At 49.3% G+C, this 20,326-nt stretch overlaps 1 protein-coding gene across 1 annotated transcript in view; it reads left to right on the forward strand.

Moving 5' to 3' along the window:
- The window catches only part of ARID2 (AT-rich interaction domain 2), a 581,863-nt gene that overhangs the window by 267,686 nt on the left and 293,851 nt on the right, over nt 1-20,326 (forward strand). Inside the window, exon 11 of the mRNA XM_030215750.1 lies at nt 6,902-7,066. Within this exon, the coding sequence (XP_030071610.1) occupies nt 6,902-7,066 (165 nt within the window). The remainder of the gene's footprint in view (nt 1-6,901; nt 7,067-20,326) is intronic.

Raw genomic sequence — 20,326 nt, forward strand, 5'->3', positions numbered from 1 at the left:
ATCACAAAAGAAAAAGGCTTACATGTGCTTATCCTCCCCAATTATCTAATATTAATCCAACTATATTACAACTTTTTCAAATCCAAGAATGCCCGTAATTGTTCAGGTGAATAAAACATATACTTTACATCCAAATATCTTATTATACATTTACATGGTTAGGCTAGAAAGAAGGTACCGCCCAGGTCCAAAACCTCTTTTTTCATGATCAAAAAGTTTTTTCTTCTCTCCTGAGTTGATTTTGAAACATCGGGGTATATCCAGATCTTATTCCCCCCAAAAGGGGATCTGGGATGTTTAAAGTAAAGTCTTAGAATTGCATTAAGATCCTGTTAAAAAAAAAAAAAAAAACATCACCAGGAGAGTAGCTCTTTCCGAAGAATTATCTAATGATTGTTCAAGAATATCTGAAATATTTTTCGCATCTAGACTGTCAGTTTTTATTAAAAGTGTAAGCTGAAAAGGTAAAAAACCTAAAATAAAGATTAAATATCTATGGAAATTGGAAGCTAGGAGGATTGGAGATTCCTGATTTTCAGATTTATTATTTAGCCTGCTTGTTAAAACTGGGTATTGGAGACAAAGGAATATACTCCCTGGGAGATAGAGAGGGATTTTGTTTTCACCTTTACTTCCACACTATTACATGCTTCTCGAAGTCAACTCCTGTCAGCTTTAAAACAAAATGTCTTATTGAAACCGTGTGGAAGGCTTGAAAGGCTATTTTTAGTTTGTGGAACCTGGGCTCAGGTAGCTCATTTTTGCCCCTGGGACTGAGTCAGGATTTTACTCCTGGTATGGAGAATATGGTTTTTCATAGGTGGGCACAGGGTCGTCTTAAGCACATGTCTCTAGTGAGCAGGGATTGTCTCTCTGTGTCAGGTGTTCAGCGCTGCATGCGTCTGGTAGTGCTATAAAATGCTAATAATAATAATAATGTCTGATATACTTTCTAAGGAGGGCACCTTATTACCATTTGAGGCTTGGGTACAAAACACTGGGGTTTTACGTAGTGATGTTTTTACCTATATGCAGGTTGCACGTTAAGTAGCAGATCTGTTGAGAAATAACTGCTTTGAGAATATCAGTTAAATTGTATGATTTCTTCACACAGTCTTCAGTATAGCTCAGTTTCTGCCTTTTATATAGTTCTTATTACTACTCTTCCTAGGAAAGCATACATAGATACACTGAACAAATGGAATATGGAGTTGGGTACTAGGCTCCAACCTTTAGATCTATCCAACAGATTTCTTTTACAGTACATAGTGCTTTATATAGAGAATGTCAATAAAAAGTACTTAACAAGAGCTTATTTTTCACAGACACAAGCCTCCTGTGCTGGTTATGTAAATTCTTCTATCTGCCTTAAATGTGGCATACAAGATGATAACATGCCTTTTGACATTGTACTCATGTACATCGATTTTGGTCACAGCTGACTACCTTTATAAGTACTCCTAGCTAAAGCTCTTATTCCTTCCCCTAATGGTCTCTTGTTTAGCCCTATGGGACTATTGTGGCCCCCTCTCTGTGGGAGAACAATTAATATTATCTAAGGCAAGCATAGTAGAGAAAAAATGTATTTTACAATGCTGCACTCAAGACTAGCCTCCATCCTTTTGGCATTGGCGGAATGTGGCCCATACTCTGGTGCTATGGGAAGCTAGGAATGCATGTTTTACAACTCGAAGGAAAAAATGTTTTTATTCTATATGGGAACCATTTATTAAAGCTCTACCTCCTTGTTTGAAGTTTGGTGCGCAAGGATTTACATTTGTAATTTTAATGTATGTATTTACTATCCTTGTCTTTATAATGGGTGGGGGAGTTGGTATCTTAGGCAAAAGGAGATAAACTATATGAGGACAGGAGGAAAAGGGGAACTGAGAGCCTGCTTATAATATATCTTTAAGTATATTACCATTGTATACTAACTGTAAAAACACGACCTATGCTTGTTAACTTTTTGGTTTGCTAATAATAAAAAAAGATTTGAACATAACTGTGATTTTGGCAATATTTAATGTGTTTTTCATACTAGTTTAAATGTTGGCAGGTGAAATATTGAGTTTAACCTTTTACTTTGTAGTTCTGCTGTTTTCAATTGGTTATCTTAGACTATTCCTGGCTCTCTTTTATTGTTTGCTTGTGGTTGGGAAACACAGTGTCACAGGAATGCAGAACATTTTTTGTTTTTTGAGCAATTTTAATGTTTTAATTTTTTTAAATGATGTGATTCAGCTAATTCAATGTTCCTTTATCAATTTAGTACACTTCTATCAAAGTTTTGAAAGCATTAGTGATTTTCAACATTTCTGACTACCACAGATGGTTTTTAAAACAGTTCATCAAGAATTAAGCATATTTTTGCAGTCCCTTATGAGGCTTGTCCACTTGAATTATGAGGTTTAGCAAGTTTTTAGATGAATTTTAGAAGTTAAGGTTTTTTAAGATTTGACTTCTATCCCCCTTGGCTTGAGACAAAAGCAGTGGTGAATCAATAGCAGTTTCACTACAGCAAGCTGCCATTCCATGCTGCTATTTCAAAGAGAGCAAGAAAGTAATACTCATCCTTTTTGCACAGTTTATCTTAGCAATTTTTACTTCTGACTGTGTGTACTTTTTAGCTTGTACTAAGTAGGTGGAGCCACCTGAATGCACCACTTGGGTAGGTTTGTCCCCGTTTTACCTCCAGCATTGTTTTACATGAGTTTCTTAATACTTGACTGTTTAACTGTATTTATCTACATATTCATTTCAGACGTATTTAAACACATACACTTTGTTTTATCAGTTTTTGTCACAATAAATTGAGTTCTTATGATTTCAACTTTTCATGTTTTTATTTGTGCAGTATTAGTTTAATTTGGTTTTTATGATTTCTACTAACATATGTGTTTATTAACAGTCCTTGCAGGCCGCTGACACAGTCCTTGCATGGGCGAAACACGGCCATGTCAGGCTTTTAGGGTTTTTTTAAACTGATTGTTGTGGTGAATAAATATCCTTACAGACTTTCTTCATGTGATCTGCTCTTTATTTGCGCTATATTGGATCTTGCAGATCGTCTCCAAGGAGCCCTTCAGGGATCATCTACCCTGGGTGGGATTGGGTTTGGTATCCAGGCTGGGATCTCCCCTAGTAGAGCTTTCTGATTCTAGCCTTAAGGGAGCCATGACTAGAGAAGTAGATGTCTTTCCTATTGGAGAGAGAGATATGGGGTGAAGGTATCATATAAGGTTTGCCACTCTAGTAGAAATCCTATACCGAGGGAAGCATGGTGTTCAGGGATTTCCATAGTAGAGGATAGGGTCACCATTTAACAAAACTCCCTTTTTGTAGTCTCCTTTCAGATGACTGTGAGTAGTTGCAGCATGACTTGGGTCCTCCTGTGTTGAGTCTTTGTTCGCTGAAAGGACTGTAAGATTACTCTTGCCAGAATCAATCTGCAGGGCAGGGATATCACATCCATCTCTACAGGATTTGGTAGTTTCTAGTAAAATCAGCAGTAGTTAATTCTTTCATGATGGAGATAAATGATGTGATCATCTTTTGTTTTGATGCTGTATCCTCATTTGTCCGGATTTGTCAGGACAGGGCCACATTATTGTCTCAATGCTGTGAACAGCACCCCAGCTCATCGTGCGTATCCTGTCTGAGATATAATCACTGATTCCTGAGACTAAGGTCATAGGAGCTGGCTGCATCTGTGTCAGGGGCCCCTCTCATCCCAGGTTCTGGTTCTAGTAGGCTCAATTCCAGGAACCTCTGACAGTGTTGCTCAGGCAGGGCCATCCCTTCTTCAGAAGGTTACTCAGTGGTTAGTTGACAGGATGGGTCATCCAATCGCACTTGGCTGTGTTCGGTGTATGCCTTCCTGGCAACTTTGGGGAGTCTTCTCCCTTGGTAGTTTTCACTCCTCATGGCAGTTGCCCTTCACCATTTGTATGGGCTTCAGGCAGTATGTTAGTCTGGTGCAATAAGCCATTAGTAGGCCCAGATGGTGGTGAGTCGTTCTGTTTAGGGAGTCCATGTAGGTGGTAGGCAACCGTCTTAGCTGGTTTCCGGCAGGGTCTTTAATCAGGATGTTCTCACTAATAATCCCAGATTCAGTGTTCTGAATTTCTTGTGGACAGTCAGCTCTTCCCCCCCCCCCCCCCCCCCCCCCCCCTCAATAACCTTCCTTTTTTTTTTTTTTTTTGCCTCTGCTATGGTATCGGTTCCCTGTTGGCCCAGGGGGTAGTAGTTCTGTTGTCTGGTGTTTTAGAGTCAGGCCAGTGCATGGGATTATGGCTGTAGCTGGGTTTGGAAAAGTGGAGCCATCACATTTGATCTTTGAAAATGAAAAAAGAGAGACATCTAGGCTGCCTTGTCCATTAAAGGGAAAATGGGCTTGGGCACTTGAGCAGCAAGTGCACAGGCCTTTTACCCCTTGATTCTCTCACAGTCTTTAAGAGAGTATTCTCATTCACAGGTTTTAGGCTCGGGATACTCTTGTATCTCTCCCAGGATGGTGTCTTTTGGGGAATCTTTCTCTACTCCTGTTGCTGAAGGATATCTGAGCAATTGAATTTTGATTTTCTTGTACAGGTACCTCTTAGGTTGGCAGGGATGTGGTGCTCTAGGACAGATCGGTGGCAGTGCTCCTGATGTTTCTCCGGGGGATCAAGTCTAGGCTTAGGGCAATCCCATGACCATCAGGTGTTTCACCAAGCCTGTCCATCAGTTTGAGAGTTGTCTGTCCAGCTGGCACCCCAAGTAGTTCACTGATGGATATAGGTGAGGGAATTGAGTAGCCCTGTTGTACCCTGATATGTGTGGCAGCTGGATGTGAGATGGGAGTTTTCCTGGAAGCCCTAGCAACAGCACTCTGGGATGCCCCTGTTTTTGTTTTGGTGGGACTTCTGGGGTCGTTACCTGTTGGGATACTGAAGTAGAATGACTGAAAGCAGGGCCAGTGGTTCATTGCCAGCTAAGTAGATGACCTTCTTATTGGCTCAGTGAAGTTGCAGGACATGTAAGTGCAGTGGCCTGGGGAAGGAAGACGAGAGCCAAACATGTTCTGGGAGATCTTGGATGGTTTGGCTCCAACATTAGAGCCTAGATACTCTTTGGTTTGGCACCAGGAAAGAGTAGCTTGGCATGCATGTTTAGTCTGCCACCATTCAGTTTTCTTTTTCACAGCTGGGATTCATTGTACTCATGGAAACTCATTGTAGGATGTTGGAGCTAGCCTAGTTGGATATCTTTGGTGAGCTTCTTGCATATTTCCGTGGGCCAGTTCCTCTTCCATGGAAGCTCAGGCTTAGCCTTTGTACTGTATTCCATGATGTTATAGACAGGTCTCGCATGCTTGTCTAGGATTATACTCACAGTCTTAGGAAGAAGTGGGTTCATTGACTTGTCTTATCAGTAACCCCTTCAGGAGTCTTCAGGTACCCCAAGGTAGTAATTTTCTGGCTATCTTAGTTGGGCTGTGGGTTTGGACCTATTCTTTTCTGTAGGTGGCATTGATGTAGACTTAGGTTGATGGTCTAGATCCCAAGGAGTTTGTGAGGCCATATACTTTGTCAGTTCACATCGTATGGGACTTTGTTGTAGCTTGAGCAGTTTTCTTGGCAAGCTCCAGGACAGAGGAGCTAAGGCTTGGGCTTGCTCACCTCCCTATTCCATTGCCTTTTCTCTTCTCTCTTTCGTTACAGATAGCAAGGTGGAATGTTGGGGGGCGGCACTGTAGGAGAGCCAGAGCTGGGAGTTCTTGTCTTCCACCCAGAGTCTTAATAAAGCTTTGGTGTGTCTCACTCGTCTGGACTGGTCTAGCAGAGTGATAAGGTGAAATTAATTATTCCCTGCTAAATTTCTTTCCTTGAGTCCTGCCAGACCAGTCCGGGACCCACCCTGCACTACTGCAGCTGGAGATGTATCCTGTCGATAATCTAGTTTCTGAGGACACCTTTCAGAATTACCAAGTTCAGGGGAAAAATCTCTCTGTCCATTGGAAGGCTGTGGTTCATCCATAGCATTGATTTATAATGTTGAACTGTGTAATGTTCTTTTTAAGGCTTGGTCCTTAATTTCTGCTTTGTCAATAATATACTGGTAGATTCCAGGACTGCATCGCCACAGGTAATGAACTCACTGAAATATCAGTGTTCTTTGCCTCCGTCTGCTTGGTATAACCCAATTGTATGGACTGGTCTAGCTTTACTTAAGGAAAGGATATTAGTAGTGTGAACAAGTTTAACCATGTTATAAAATATTTTTGTTATAGTTTAATATTTCCACTTGTTCAAGCCAGTATGTTTATTTCAGAGTTGTATATTATAGTTGGGAGTAATGGCTTGGAAGGAATATTTGAACATTATTCCAGCAGAAGTTAATTAGGAAAATACAAAATATATACTTGTTTAAAGACATCTTTTTATATTGGGGTCACATAGTCAGATGGGTTAAAACAAAAAGGGAAAATTGTGTTTATGATGAAGACTTTTTTTAAGTTACTGACGAGAAATTGAAGTGAATTGTCTTGATGTTTTCTGATAGCAAATTAAAGGTAAAAAAAAAAAACTAAAAAGAATCATTTATACATTTTAGAGAGATCCTTTGCATGCTGGAGCAGGTGTTTGCTGAGCATTTTTTTTAATGTGAAAGCAAACTATATAGGCTAAATATTGAGTGTGCTTATTTGACCTTTTGATTAAAAAAATTAAAATTATTTAGTACAAAAAGAAAGCAAAAATGAGCCTAAAGGCAATACCTCATATGAACAGACCTGGTAAAGCTATCAGTAATTTTAATTAAAAACAAAAAGAAAACAACAAATCAGTTAAATTATCAGGTTGATTTTATGCTGCTATGAATATCAGATTTGTTGAAATGTTTGTATTTAATATTTTAGATATGTTAGTCTGCTTAGTTTCTATGGACATCCAGATATTCGGACCTGATGCACTATCGGCAGTGAAACTAATTGAACATCAAAGTTCCAATCAAGTAGTTTCAGAAGTTCGAGCCCAGGTAGTGGAACATGTTCCTACACAGGTCCATGGTGCACCTGTATCAGGTTAGTAATAACTCTGTACTCTAATATAATATGTATATGGATGTGAGAAAATGTGTAATTCGGGTAATACAATTCCAGCACATTGCAGTGGAGCTGGTTTTACATAAATTGTTGGCGCAGTTTAACCATTAACCCAGGGGGTCTCAGGATAACCTAAAACAGTTACAGTTCAAAATGCCTCCTAATTGTCCACTAAGGGTATCTTGGTTAAACTCTCAGTATTGTGGTATACTTATCAAGGAGCTCTTCTGACTTTCGATCAAATCTTTTCCACCAGAATAAAGAGGTCGAGAATTATATTCCCATTGTAGACCAAAGGGCATTGTACAGATTTCTGGTTAAAGATGGTTTCTGTAGGCACCTTGATTCCTTTTTTTCAAAAAGGGAATGATTATGGTCTCTGGACTTAAAAAGAAGCTTACACCCACATAGAGAGAATCCTAGTCACAGGAAATATATCAGATGAATAATAGAGATTCTCCGAGGACAAGCAGGCTGCTTGTTCTCACGACTGGGTTGACGTCTACGGCAGCCCCCACCAACCGGAACAAAACTTTGCGGGCGGTCCCGCATGCAGGGCACGCCCACCGCGCATGCGCGGCCGTCTTCCCGCCCGTGCGTGACCGTTCCCGCTAAGTCTTCTCTTTTCCGCGCTGGAGAGAGCCGCGTTCGTCTCTCTCTCTCTGTCAGCCCCGGAAACCGGATTGCGCTTTCGCCGCAAGATTTTCTTCGTGTGTTTTTTCTTCGCTTCTTTGTTTTATTTTGTAAAAAAAAAAAAAAAACGAGGAGAACTTGTTTTCCCTCGTCTTTTTAGCGGGGGCATCTCGTTACGGCCTTGTGGCCGCGCGATCGATTTATTTTTCGAGGTGTGAAATTTACCGCCACCATCGACGACTTTGACTTCGCCGACGCGATTTTTCCATCGATGTCCTCGAAGGTCCCAAGTGGATTTAAGAAGTGTGGTCGGTGCGGCCGGCATATCTCGCAGACCGACACTCACGCTTGGTGCCTCCAGTGCCTTGGGCCGGAGCACGATACCAAGACGTGCACCTTGTGTCTCGGTTTACGGAAACGGACACAGGTGGCGAGGCAAGTTCTACGGGACCGTCTTTTTGGAACTTGCGCCGGCCCCTCGACTTCGACGGCATCGGTATCGACGGCCGGATCTTCGGTACCGGTACCGATGTCCACGAAATCGGCACTGACCCCAGGAGTACAGGTCCCGTCGGCCCGCCGGTCTTCCGGAGATTGCAGGGGTCGGCCCCGGTCACTCCCTCTACCCAGGGCCCTCGGGACCGAACCCTGTCGGACCCGATCCCTCGAGGTCGAGGGGGATCTACCTCCTCTTCAGCACCGTCATCGGTCGCCCACGGCGCATTTGGCTCCCGGCTCCAGAGACGATTCGACGCCGAGGAAGCGGCAGCGCCGAGAGGAGCGGTCTCCCTCTGTAGTAGAGGTATCGTCACGTCAGGGCGCTAGCACTTCGGTGCCGTCTCCTGGACCCGAACAGCTTCCGGCACCGACACCTCTACCGGCCCCCTCGTCTTTCCCAACAGCGGGCCTGGACGAGTGCCTCCGAGCCATCCTTCCGGGGATCCTGGAAGGGCTGATGCACCAGACTGTGCCGGCGTGGGGGGTGCTTGCGCCCTCGGCGCCGTTGATGGAGGCGCCGGCGTGCTCTAGCCCGGTGCCGAGGCCTTTGTCGCCACCGCCACTTGCGACGCCGGTCTCGACCGCCACGCAGGTGGAGTCGACGTCGATGGAGGGAGCTTCATCCCCGCCGGCGCGGGAGTCCACCGCTCGACGACGCCACCGAGGACTTGGTGCCTCGAAGTCGAGCCGGGCCCGGTTGAGGTCTGAGCTACAGGAGCTCATGTCCGACACCGAGGAAGAGGCCTCGTGGGGGGAGGAGGAGGACCCCAGATATTTCTCCTCAGAGGAGTCTGTGGGCCTTCCCTCCGACCCCACTCCTTCACCAGAGAGGAAGCTCTCGCCACCTGAGAGCCTCTCCTTTGCCTCCTTCGTCAGGGATATGTCGATCTGCATTCCCTTCCCCGTGGTCTCTGTGGATGAGCCGAGGGCTGAGATGCTCGAGGTCCTCGAATATCCATCACCACCTAGAGAGTCCACGGTACCGTTGCACAATGTCCTCAAAGAGACACTGCTTCAGAACTGGTTGAGACCGTTATCTAATCCCACCATCCCCAAGAAAGCGGAGTCCCAATACAGGATCCACTCAGACCCAGAGTTAATGCGGCCTCAATTGCCTCATGACTCGGCGGTCATGGACTCTGCTCTCAAGAGGGCACGGAGTTCGAGGGATACCGCCTCGGCGCCCCCGGGGCGGGAGTCTCGCACTCTGGACTCGTTTGGGAGGAAGGCCTACCAATCTTCAATGCTCATGACCTGCATTCAATCCTACCAGCTCTACACGAGCATACACATGCGGAATAATGTGAAGCAACTGGCGGACCTGGTCGACAAGCTCCCCCCGGAGCAGTCCAGGCCTTTTGAGGAGGTGGTCAGGCAGCTGAAGGCGTGCAGAAAGTTCCTGTCCAGGGGTATATATGACACCTGTGATGTGGCATCTCATGCTGCGGCCCAAGGTATAGTGATGCACAGGCTCTCATGGCTGCGTGCCTCTGACCTGGACAACCGCACCCAGCAGCGGCTGGCCGACGTCCCTTCCGGGGGGATAATATTTTTGGTGAGAAGGTCGAGCAGTTGGTGGACCAACTACATCAGCGGGAAACCGCCCTCGACAAGCTCTCCCACCGGGCGCCTTCAGCATCCACCTCAGCAGGTGGACGTTTTTCCCGGGCCAGGCAGGCTGCGCCCTACGCCAACAACAAGCGTAGGTACACCCAGCCGGCCCGAAGGCCTCATCAGGCACAGGGACAGTCCCAGCGCGCTCGTTCCCATCAACAGCATGTGCCTAAGCAGCCCCCGGCGCCTCCACAGCAAAAACCGGGGACGGGTTTTTGACTGGATCCATGGGGACATAGCCGCCATCAAAGTGTCCGTGCCGGACGATCTGCCAGTCGGGGGGAGGTTAAAACTTTTTCACCAAAGCTGGCCTCTAATAACCTCCGACCAGTGGGTTCTCCAAATAGTGCGGTGCGGATACGCCCTGAATTTGGCCTCCCCTCAACCAAATTGTCCTCCGGGAGCCCAATCCTTCAGCTCCCAGCACAAGCAGGTACTTGCAGAGGAACTCTCCGCCCTTCTCAGCGCCAATGCGGTCGAGCCCGTGCCACCCGGGCAGGAAGGGCAGGGATTCTATTCCAGGTACTTCCTTGTGGAAAAGAAAACGGGGGATGCGCCCCATCCTAGACCTGAGAGGCCTGAACAAATACCTGGTCAAAGAGAAGTTCAGGATGCTTTCCTTGGGCACCCTTCTACCAATGATTCAGAAAAACGATTGGCTATGTTCCCTGGATTTAAAGGACGCATACACTCACATCCCGATACTGCCAGCTCACAGACAGTATCTCAGATTCCGCCTGGGCACACGGCACTTTCAGTATTGTGTTACTGCCCTTTGGGCTCGCCTCTGCCCCACGGGTGTTCACGAAGTGCCTCGTGGTGGTAGCGTCGTATCTACGCAAGCTGGGAGTGCACGTGTTCCCATATCTCGATGATTGGCTGGTCAAGAACACCTCGGAGGCAGGAGCTCTCCGGTCCATGCAGTGCACTATTCACCTCCTGGAGCTGCTGGGGTTTGTGATAAATTACCCAAAGTCCCATCTCTAGCCAGTCCAATCTCTGGAATTCATAGGAGCTCTGCTGAATTCTCAGATAGCTCAGGCCTTTCTTCCCGAAGCGAGGGCCCACAACCTCCTGTCCCTCGCTTCCCAGACCAGAGCGTCTCAGCAGATCACAGCTCAGCAGATGTTGAGACTCCTAGGTCATATGGCCTCTACAGTTCATGTGACTCCCATGGCTCGTCTTCACATGAGATCTGCTCAATGGACCCTAGCCTCCCAGTGGTGCCAGGCCACAGGGAATCTAGAAGATGTCATCCGCCTCTCCACCAGTTGCCGCACTTCACTGCACTGGTGGACCATTCGGACCAATTTGACCCTGGGACGCCCATTCCAAATTCCACAGCCCACGAAAGTGCTAACGACGGATGCATCTCGCCTGGGGTGGGGAGCTCATGTCGATAGGCTTCACACCCAGGGACTGTGGTCCCTCCAGGAAAAAGATCTTCAGATCAACCTCCTGTAGCTCCGAGCGGTCTGGAACGCACTGAAGGCTTTCAGAGATCGGCTGTCCTGTCAAATTATCCAAATTTGGACAGACAATCAGGTTGCAATGTATTACATCAACAAGCAGGGGGGCACCGGATCTCGCCCCCTGTGCCAGGAAGCCGTCAGGATGTGGCGTTGGGCTTGCCAGTTCGGCATGCTTCTCCAAGCCACATACCTGGCAGGTGTAAACAACAGTCTGGCCGACAGACTGAGCAGAGTCATGCAACCGTACGAGTGGTCGCTCAATTCCAGAGTGGTACGCAAGATCTTCCGAGAGTGGGGCACTCCCTCGGTGGACCTTTTCGCCTCTCAGACCAACCACAAGCTGCCTCTGTTCTGTTTCAGACTACAGGCCCACGGCAGACTAGCGTCGGATGCCTTTCTCCTCCATTGGGGGACCGGCCTCCTGTATGCTTATCCTCCCATACCTTTGGTAGGAAAGACCTTACTGAAGCTCAAGCAAGACCACGGCACCATGATTCTGATAGCGCCCTTTTGGCCCCGCCAGATCTGGTTCCCTCTTCTTCTGGAGTTGTCCTCCGAAGAACCGTGGAGATTGGACTGTTTTCCGACTCTCATTTCGCAGAACGACGGAGCACTTCTGCACCCCAACCTTCAGTTTCTGGCTCTCACGGCCTGGATGTTGAGGGCGTAGACTTTGCTTCGTTGGGTCTGTCAGAGGGTGTCTCCCGTGTCTTGCTTGCCTCTAGGAAGGATTCCACTAAAAAGAGTTACTTTTTCAAGTGGAGGAGGTTTGTTGTTTGGTGTGAGAGCAAGGCCCTAGAACCTCGGTCTTGTCCTGCACAGAACCTGCTTGAATACCTTCTGCACTTATCAGAGTCTGGCCTCAAGACCAACTCAGTAAGGAATCACCTTAGTGCGATTAGTGCTTACCATCTTCGTGTGTTGGGTAAAGCCATCTCTGGAGAGCCTTTAGTCGTTCGATTCATGAGAGGCTTGCTTTTGTCAAAGCCCCCTGTCAAGCTTCCTGCAGTGTCATGGGATCTCAACGTCGTCCTCACCCAGCTGATGAAACCTCCTTTTGAGCCACTGAATTCATACCATCTGAAGTACTTAACCTGGAAGGTCATTTTCTTGGTGGCAGTTACTTCAGCTCGTAGGGTCAGTGAGCTTCAAGCCCTGGTAGCTCATGCTCCGTATACTAAATTTCATCATAACAGAGTAGTGCTCCGCACTCACCCTAAGTTCCAGCCAAAGGTGGTGTCGGAGTTCCATCTTAACCAGTCAATTGTCTTGCCAACATTCTTTCCCAGACCGCATACCCGCCCTGCTGAACGTCAGTTGCACACATTGGACTGCAAGCGAGCATTGGCCTTCTATTTGGAGCGGACACAGCCCCACAGACAGTCCGCCCAATTGTTTGTTTCTTTCGACCCCAACAGGAAAGGGGTCGCTGTCGGGAAACGCACCATCTCCAATTGGCTAGCAGATTGTATTTCCTTCACTTACGTTTAGGCTGGGCTGACTCTTGAGGGTCATGTCACGGCTCATAGTGTCAGAGCCATGGCAGCGTCGGTGGCTCACTTGAAGTCAGCCACTATTGAAGAGATTTGCAAGGCTGCGACGTGGTCATCTGTCCACACATTCACATCACATTACTGCCTCCAGCAGGATACCCGACGCGACAGTCGGTTCGGGCAGTCGGTGCTGCAGAATCTGTTTGGGGGTTTAAATCCAACTCCACCCTCCAGGACCCGAATTTATTCTGGTCAGGCTGCACTCTCAGTTAGTTGTTCTTCGTAGGTCAATTTCTGTTATGCCCTTGCCATTGCGAGGTTCAATTGACCTGAGTTCTTGTTTTGAGTGAGCCTGAGAGCTAGGGATACCCCAGTCGTGAGAACAAGCAGCCTGCTTGTCCTCGGAGAAAGCGAATGATACATACCTGTAGCAGGTGTTCTCTGAGGACAGCAGGCTGATTGTTCTCACCTACCCTCCCTCCTCCCCTTTGGAGTTGCGTTTTTTGATCATTTTGCTTGTCATTCAACTGAGCGGGAACGGTCGCGCACGGGCGGGAAGACGGCCGCGCATGCGCGGTGGGCGTGCCCTGCATGCGGGACCGCCCGCAAAGTTTTGCTCCGGTTGGTGGGGGCTGCCGTGGACGTCAACCCAGTCATGAGAACAATTAGCCTGCTGTCCTCAGAGAACACCTGTTACAGGTATGTATCATTCGCTACCACCACTATCAGTGTTGCATTCTGACATTTGGCTTGGCATTAGCTCTGTGTGTATTCAGAAAATGATTAGTCATTTAGCTTCTGCTACCATGACTAATCATAAACTAGGATTGCTCATATTTCCCATTCTGGACAGTTGGCTGGTCAGAAATTTCTCAGTTTAGCTCATTTATCAGTGAGCTACGTTTTATCTGGATGCTGGAGCTACTAGCATTGATCGTCAATTAACAAAAATCCCACAAGAGTCTTAGCCCACTAGCAACAATCATTCAGGAATTTGCTATCTCAGCGTATATTTATGCAAATGACTTTATCTGTTAAACTGACCCTGTTGGCCCTTCCCGAAATGATCTTCAATCCAGTTGTGATTCTGTAACATGTTGACTTTCTACCCATCACCTTGTTATTCAGATAGAACTGTAATGCACTGGTTTAGAAATTGTTCGCCATTTCAACCGCTTTTTCTGTTAGGCTTCTGTATTTCCCCAGTTAATTCCTTCTGTTATCTCAGAGTTTTGGACTCCCATCTTACTTTCAATTCTCACATTTCATCCCTTGTCAAATTCACTTTTTACACATTAAAACAGCTTCAAATATCGGACCATGTTTGAGTCACAACTCTTTTCACAGTCTTATTTTGTCACATATCTCGAAACTCGACTACTGTAACATCATTTACTCAGGTATTCCTCATGCCAGTGGTTCCCAAACCTGGTCCTGGAGGCACCCCAGCCAGTCAGGTTTTCAGGATACCCACAATGAGTATTCATGAAAGAGATTTGCATGCACTGTCTCCACTGCATTCAAATGTAATTCATAAATATTCATTGTGGGTATCCTGAAAACCTGACTGGTAGGGGTGCCTCCAGGACCAGGTTTAGGAGCCACTGCCTCATTCACTGGTTAAGAAACTTCAAGCAATACAGAATACTGCCATTCATCTTCTCTGTCATGAGAAAAAAATGTGATAGTCACACCGACTTAAAAATCACTCCTGGCTCCCAGTCTCTTTTTGGATGTAGTATAAGATCCTCCTTTTGTATTACAAAGCTCTTCATTTTGGATCCTTTTATATCTTTCCACATTAACTATTCCCTATAGCCCAACATGTGCTGTTCAATCTTTGAATAATCACCAATTGGTTCTGCTGGGCCCAAAACTTGCAGATCAAGAACAAACTAGATGTACATTTCTTTCTTTATGGCTTCAGCCTTTTGGATTAGTCTTCCTCTCTTTATTTGTAGTGAATCCTCCTTACCCAGATTTAAGTCCTTCATTAAAACTTGTCGTTTCTCTCAAGTTTTCGATGCCCTCCCTTGATGTGGTTTTGAGCTCTCTTTCCTCCTTTTCTGTTTCTTCTTTCCTTCTAGTTTCTTCAGTGTCTTTGTCTGGATGTTTGCTTAACTTTTCTACCCATGGTATTGTAGTTTCTTTCCATTCTGTGTTTTAGCCCGTACACCGCTTAGCAATGCATGTCAGATTTGAGCAGTATAGCAAATAAGAATAAAGAATATTTCCCCTCTCCCGCCTTTCTTCCAGAGTATACATATTGTTCTCCGAGGACAAGCAGGCTGCTTGTTCTCACGACTGGGTGACGTCCGCGGCAGCCCCCACCAACCGGAAAAAAGCTTCGCGGGACGGTCGGCACGCAGGGCACGCCCACCGCGCATGCGCGGCCGTCTTCCCGCCCGTGCGCGACCGCTCCCGCCAGTTCCTTTTTTTCCGCGTCTGGAGAGAGTCGTGCCCCGCCGCTCTCTCTCTGATTCAGCCGCCGGATTTTCGATCGCGTTTACGCCGATCGTGCTTTTTCTTTGTTTATTTAGGTTTAGTTACCGTCCGGTTTCTTTTTGAAAAAAAAAAAAAAAAAAGAAACCCTGCGCGTGTGGAGCACGCGCTCCCTTTTTTCCCTCGCTTCCAGCGGGGACGCTGCGTTGCGGCCTAGTGGCCGCACGGTCGTTTTCCTTTTCGTGGTGTGATTTCAGCCACCATTGACGACTTTGACTTCGCCGACGCGATTTTTCCGTCGATGTCCTCGAAGGTCCCGAGTGGATTTAAAAAGTGTGGTCGCTGCGGCCGGCCGATCTCGCAGACCGACACCCACGCTTGGTGCCTCCAGTGCCTCGGGCCGGAGCACAATATCAAGTCGTGTTCTCTGTGTCTTGGTCTCCGGAAACGGACTCAGGTTGCGAGGCAAGTTCTGCGGGACCGTCTTTTTGGAACTTGCGCCGGCCCCTTGACGTTGACCTCGAAGGCATCGGTATCGACGCCCGGCCCTTCGGTACCGGTATCGATGCCCGAGACATCGGCACCGATGGCAGCGACCCCAGGAGAACAGGTCCCGTCGGCCCGCCGGTCCTACTACTACTACTACTACTACTTAACATTTCTAGAGCGCTACTAGGGTTACGCAGCGCTGTGAGAGTGGGGGTGAGAGGCCGCGTGGGCAGTCGGCCCCGGTCACTCCCTCAGCTCGTGGGCCACGGGACCGAACCCTGTCTGACCCGGTACCTCGAGACCGAGGGGGATCGACCTCCTCCTCCTCCATGCCTTCCGGCGCCGGTGACGGGCATCGTAAGAAAGATAAGAAGCGTCGTCACCGGTCGCCCTCGGTGCATCCGGATATCGGAGAGGAGGCGACGCCGAAGCGTCATCGTCGAGAGGAGAGGTCTCCGTCGGTTGTGGAGGTACCGACGCATCGGGGTTCCGGCACCTCGGTGCCGTCTCCTGGCCCCCAGCAGCTTCTGGCGCCGACACCCCTACCGGCCCCACCGCCTTTCCCGGCAGCGGGCCTGGACGAGTGCCTCAGAGCCATCCTTCCGGGGATCCTGGAAGGGCTGATACGCCAGGCTGTGCCCCCTCGGCGCCGATGACTGTGGCGCCGGCGAGCTCTAGCCCGGCGCCGGGGCCGTCGACACCGCCGCCGCTGCTTGCGGTGCCGGTCTCGACCGCCACGCAGGTGGAGTCGACGTCGATGGAGGGAGCTCCGTCCCCGCCGGCGCGGGAGTCCACCGCTCGACGACACCGAGACCTTGGTGCCTCGACGTCGAGCCGGGCCCGGTTCAGGACTCAGCTACATGAGCTTATGTCCGACACCGAGGATGAGGACTCGTGGGGGGAAGAGGAGGACCCTAGATATTTCTCGTCAGAGGAGTCTACGGGCCTTCCCTCGGACCCCACGCCTTCACCGGAGAGGAAACTCTCACCTCCCGAGAGTCTCTCCTTTGCCTCCTTTGTGCGGGATATGTCTATTAGCATTCCCTTCCCCGTGGTCTCTGTGGAAGAGCCGAGGGCCGAGATGCTCGAGGTCCTCGACTATCCATCACCACCTAGAGAGTCCTCCACGGTGCCGCTGCACAATGTCCTTAAGGAGACGCTGCTTCGGAACTGGGTGCGACCATTAACTAACCCCACCATTCCCAAGAAAGCAGAGTCCCAGTACAGGATCCACTCCGACCCAGAGCTAATGCGGCCACAATTGCCCCATGACTCAGCGGTCATGGATTCTGCTCTCAAGAGGGCACGGAGTTCGAGGGATACCGCCTCGGCGCCCCCGGGGCGGGAGTCTCGCACTCTGGACTCGTTTGGGAGGAAGGCCTACCAATCCTCCATGCTCGTGACCCGCACCCAATCATACCTGCTCTATATGAGCATTCACATGCGGACCTATGTGCAGCAACTGGCGGACCTGGTCGAGAAGCTCCCGCCGGAGCAGTCCAGGCCTTATCAGGAGGTGGTCAGGCAGCTGAAGGCGTGCAGAAAGTTCCTGTCCAGGGGTATCTATGACACCTGTGACGTGGCATCTCGTGCTGCGGCCCAAGGTATAGTGATGCGCAGGCTCTCATGGCTGCGTGCCTCTGACCTGGACAACCGCACCCAGCAGAGACTGGCCGACGTCCCTTGCCGGGGGGATAACATTTTTGGTGAGAAGGTCGAGCAGATGGTGGACCAACTGCATCAGCGGGAAACCGCTCTCGACAAGCTCTCCCACCGGGCGCCTTCAGCATCCACCTCCACAGGTGGACGTTTTTCCCGGGCCCAGCAGGCTGCACCCTATTCTTTTGCGAAGCGTAGGTACAACCAGCCGGCCCGAAGGCCTCGTCAGGCACAGGGACAGCCCCAGCGCGCTCGTTCTCGTCAACAGCGTGCGCCTAAGCAGCCCCCTGCGCCTCCACAGCAAAAGCCGGGGACGGGCTTTTGACTGGATCCACGGGAACATAGCCGCCCTACAAGTGTCCATACCGGACGATCTGCCGGTCGGAGGGAGGTTAAAATTTTTTCACCAAAGGTGGCCTCTCATAACCTCCGACCAGTGGGTTCTCCAAATAGTGCGGTGCGGATACGCCCTGAATTTGGCCTCCCTGCCTCCAAATTGTCCTCCGGGAGCTCAGTCTTTCAGCTCCCATCACAAGCAGGTACTTGCAGAGGAACTCTCCGCCCTTCTCAGCGCCAATGCGGTCGAGCCCGTACCACCCGGGCAGGAAGGGCAGGGATTCTATTCCAGGTACTTCCTTGTGGAAAAGAAAACAGGGGGGATGCGTCCCATCCTAGACCTGAGAGGCCTGAACAAATTCCTGGTCAAAGAAAAGTTCAGGATGCTTTCCTTGGGCACCCTTCTGCCAATGATTCAGAAAAACGATTGGCTATGTTCCCTGGATTTAAAGGACGCATATACTCACATACCGATACTGCCAGCTCACAGACAGTATCTCAGATTCCGCCTGGGCGCACGGCACTTTCAGTATTGTGTGCTGCCCTTTGGGCTCGCCTCTGCCCCACGAGTGTTTACCAAGTGCCTCGTGGTGGTAGCGGCCTACCTACGCAAGCTGGGAGTGCACGTGTTCCCATATCTCGACGATTGGCTGGTCAAGAACACCTCGGAGGCAGGAGCCCTCCGGTCCATGCAGTGCACTATTCAGCTTCTGGAGCTGCTGGGGTTTGTGATAAATTACCCAAAGTCCCATCTCCAGCCAACCCAGTCTCTGGAATTCATAGGAGCTCTGCTGAATACCCAGACGGCTCAGGCCTACCTTCCCGAAGCGAGGGCCACCAATCTCCTGGCCCTGGCTTCGCAGACCAGAGCGTCTCAGCAGATCACAGCTCGGCAGATGTTGAGACTTCTGGGTCATATGGCCTCCACAGTTCATGTGACTCCCATGGCTCGTCTTCACATGAGATCTGCTCAATGGACCCTAGCTTCCCAGTGGTTCCAAGCCACCGGGAATCTAGAAGATGTCATCCGCCTCTCCACCAGTTGCCGCACTTCACTGCTCTGGTGGACCATCCGGACCAATTTGACACTGGGACGTCCATTTCAAATTCCACAGCCCACGAAAGTGTTGACGACGGATGCATCTCGCCTGGGGTGGGGAGCTCATGTCGATGGGCTTCACACCCAGGGTCTGTGGTCCCTCCAGGAAAAGGATCTGCAGATCAACCTCCTGGAGCTCCGAGCGATCTGGAACGCACTGAAGGCTTTCAGAGATCGGCTGTCCTGCCAAATTATCCAAATTCGGACAGACAATCAGGTTGCAATGTATTACGTCAACAAGCAGGGGGGCACCGGATCTCGCCCCCTGTGGCAGGAGGCCGTCGGGATGTGGCGTTGGGCGTGTCGGTTCGGCATGCTCCTCCAAGCCACGTACCTGGCAGGCGTAAACAACAGTCTGGCCGACAGACTGAGCAGAGTCATGCAACCGCACGAGTGGTCGCTCCACGCCAGAGTGGTACGCAAGATCTTCCGAGAGTGGGGCACCCCCTCGGTGGACCTTTTCGCCTCTCAGACCAACCACAAGCTGCCTCTGTTCTGTTCCAGACTTCAGGCACACGGCAAGCTAGCGTCGGACGCTTTTCTCCTCCATTGGGGGACCGGCCTCCTGTATGCTTATCCTCCCATACCTTTGGTGGGGAAGACCTTACTGAAGCTCAAGCAAGACCGCGGCACCATGATTCTGATAGCGCCCTTTTGGCCCCGTCAGATCTGGTTCCCTCTTCTTCTGGAGTTGTCCTCCGGGGAACCGTGGAGATTGGAGTGTTTTCCGACTCTCATCTCGCAGAACGACGGAGCGTTGCTGCACCCCAACCTTCAGTCCCTGGCTCTCACGGCCTGGATGTTGAGGGCGTAGACTTCACTGCGTTGGGTCTGTCTGAGGGTGTCTCCCGGGTCTTGCTTGCCTCTAGGAAGGATTCCACTAAAAAGAGTTACTTTTTCAAGTGGAGGAGGTTTGTCGTGTGGTGTGAGAGCAAGGCCCTAGAACCTCGTTCTTGCCCTGCACAGAACCTGCTTGAATACCTTCTGCACTTATCAGAGTCTGGCCTCAAGACCAACTCAGTAAGGAATCACCTTAGTGCGATTAGTGCTTACCATTATCGTGTGGAAGGTAAAGCCATCTCTGGAGAGCCTTTAGTCGTTCGATTCATGAGAGGCTTGCTTTTGTCAAAGCCCCCTATCAAGCCTCCTACTGTGTCATGGGATCTCAACGTCGTCCTCACCCAGCTGATGAAACCTCCTTTTGAGCCACTGAATACCTGCCATCTGAAGTACTTGACCTGGAAGGTCATTTTCTTGGTGGCAGTTACTTCCGCTCGTAGGGTCAGTGAGCTTCAAGCCCTAGTAGCTCATGCTCCATATACCAAATTTCATCACAACAGAGTAGTGCTCCATACCCACCCAAAGTTCCTGCCGAAGGTGGTGTCGGAGTTCCATCTTAACCAGTCAATTGTCTTGCCAACATTCTTTCCCAGGCCGCATACCCGCCCTGCTGAACGTCAGTTGCACACATTGGACTGCAAGAGAGCATTGGCCTTCTACTTGG

This window comes from Microcaecilia unicolor, chromosome 10 (genome assembly GCF_901765095.1).
Source record: "Microcaecilia unicolor chromosome 10, aMicUni1.1, whole genome shotgun sequence".
NCBI classification, from domain to species: domain Eukaryota; kingdom Metazoa; phylum Chordata; class Amphibia; order Gymnophiona; family Siphonopidae; genus Microcaecilia; species Microcaecilia unicolor.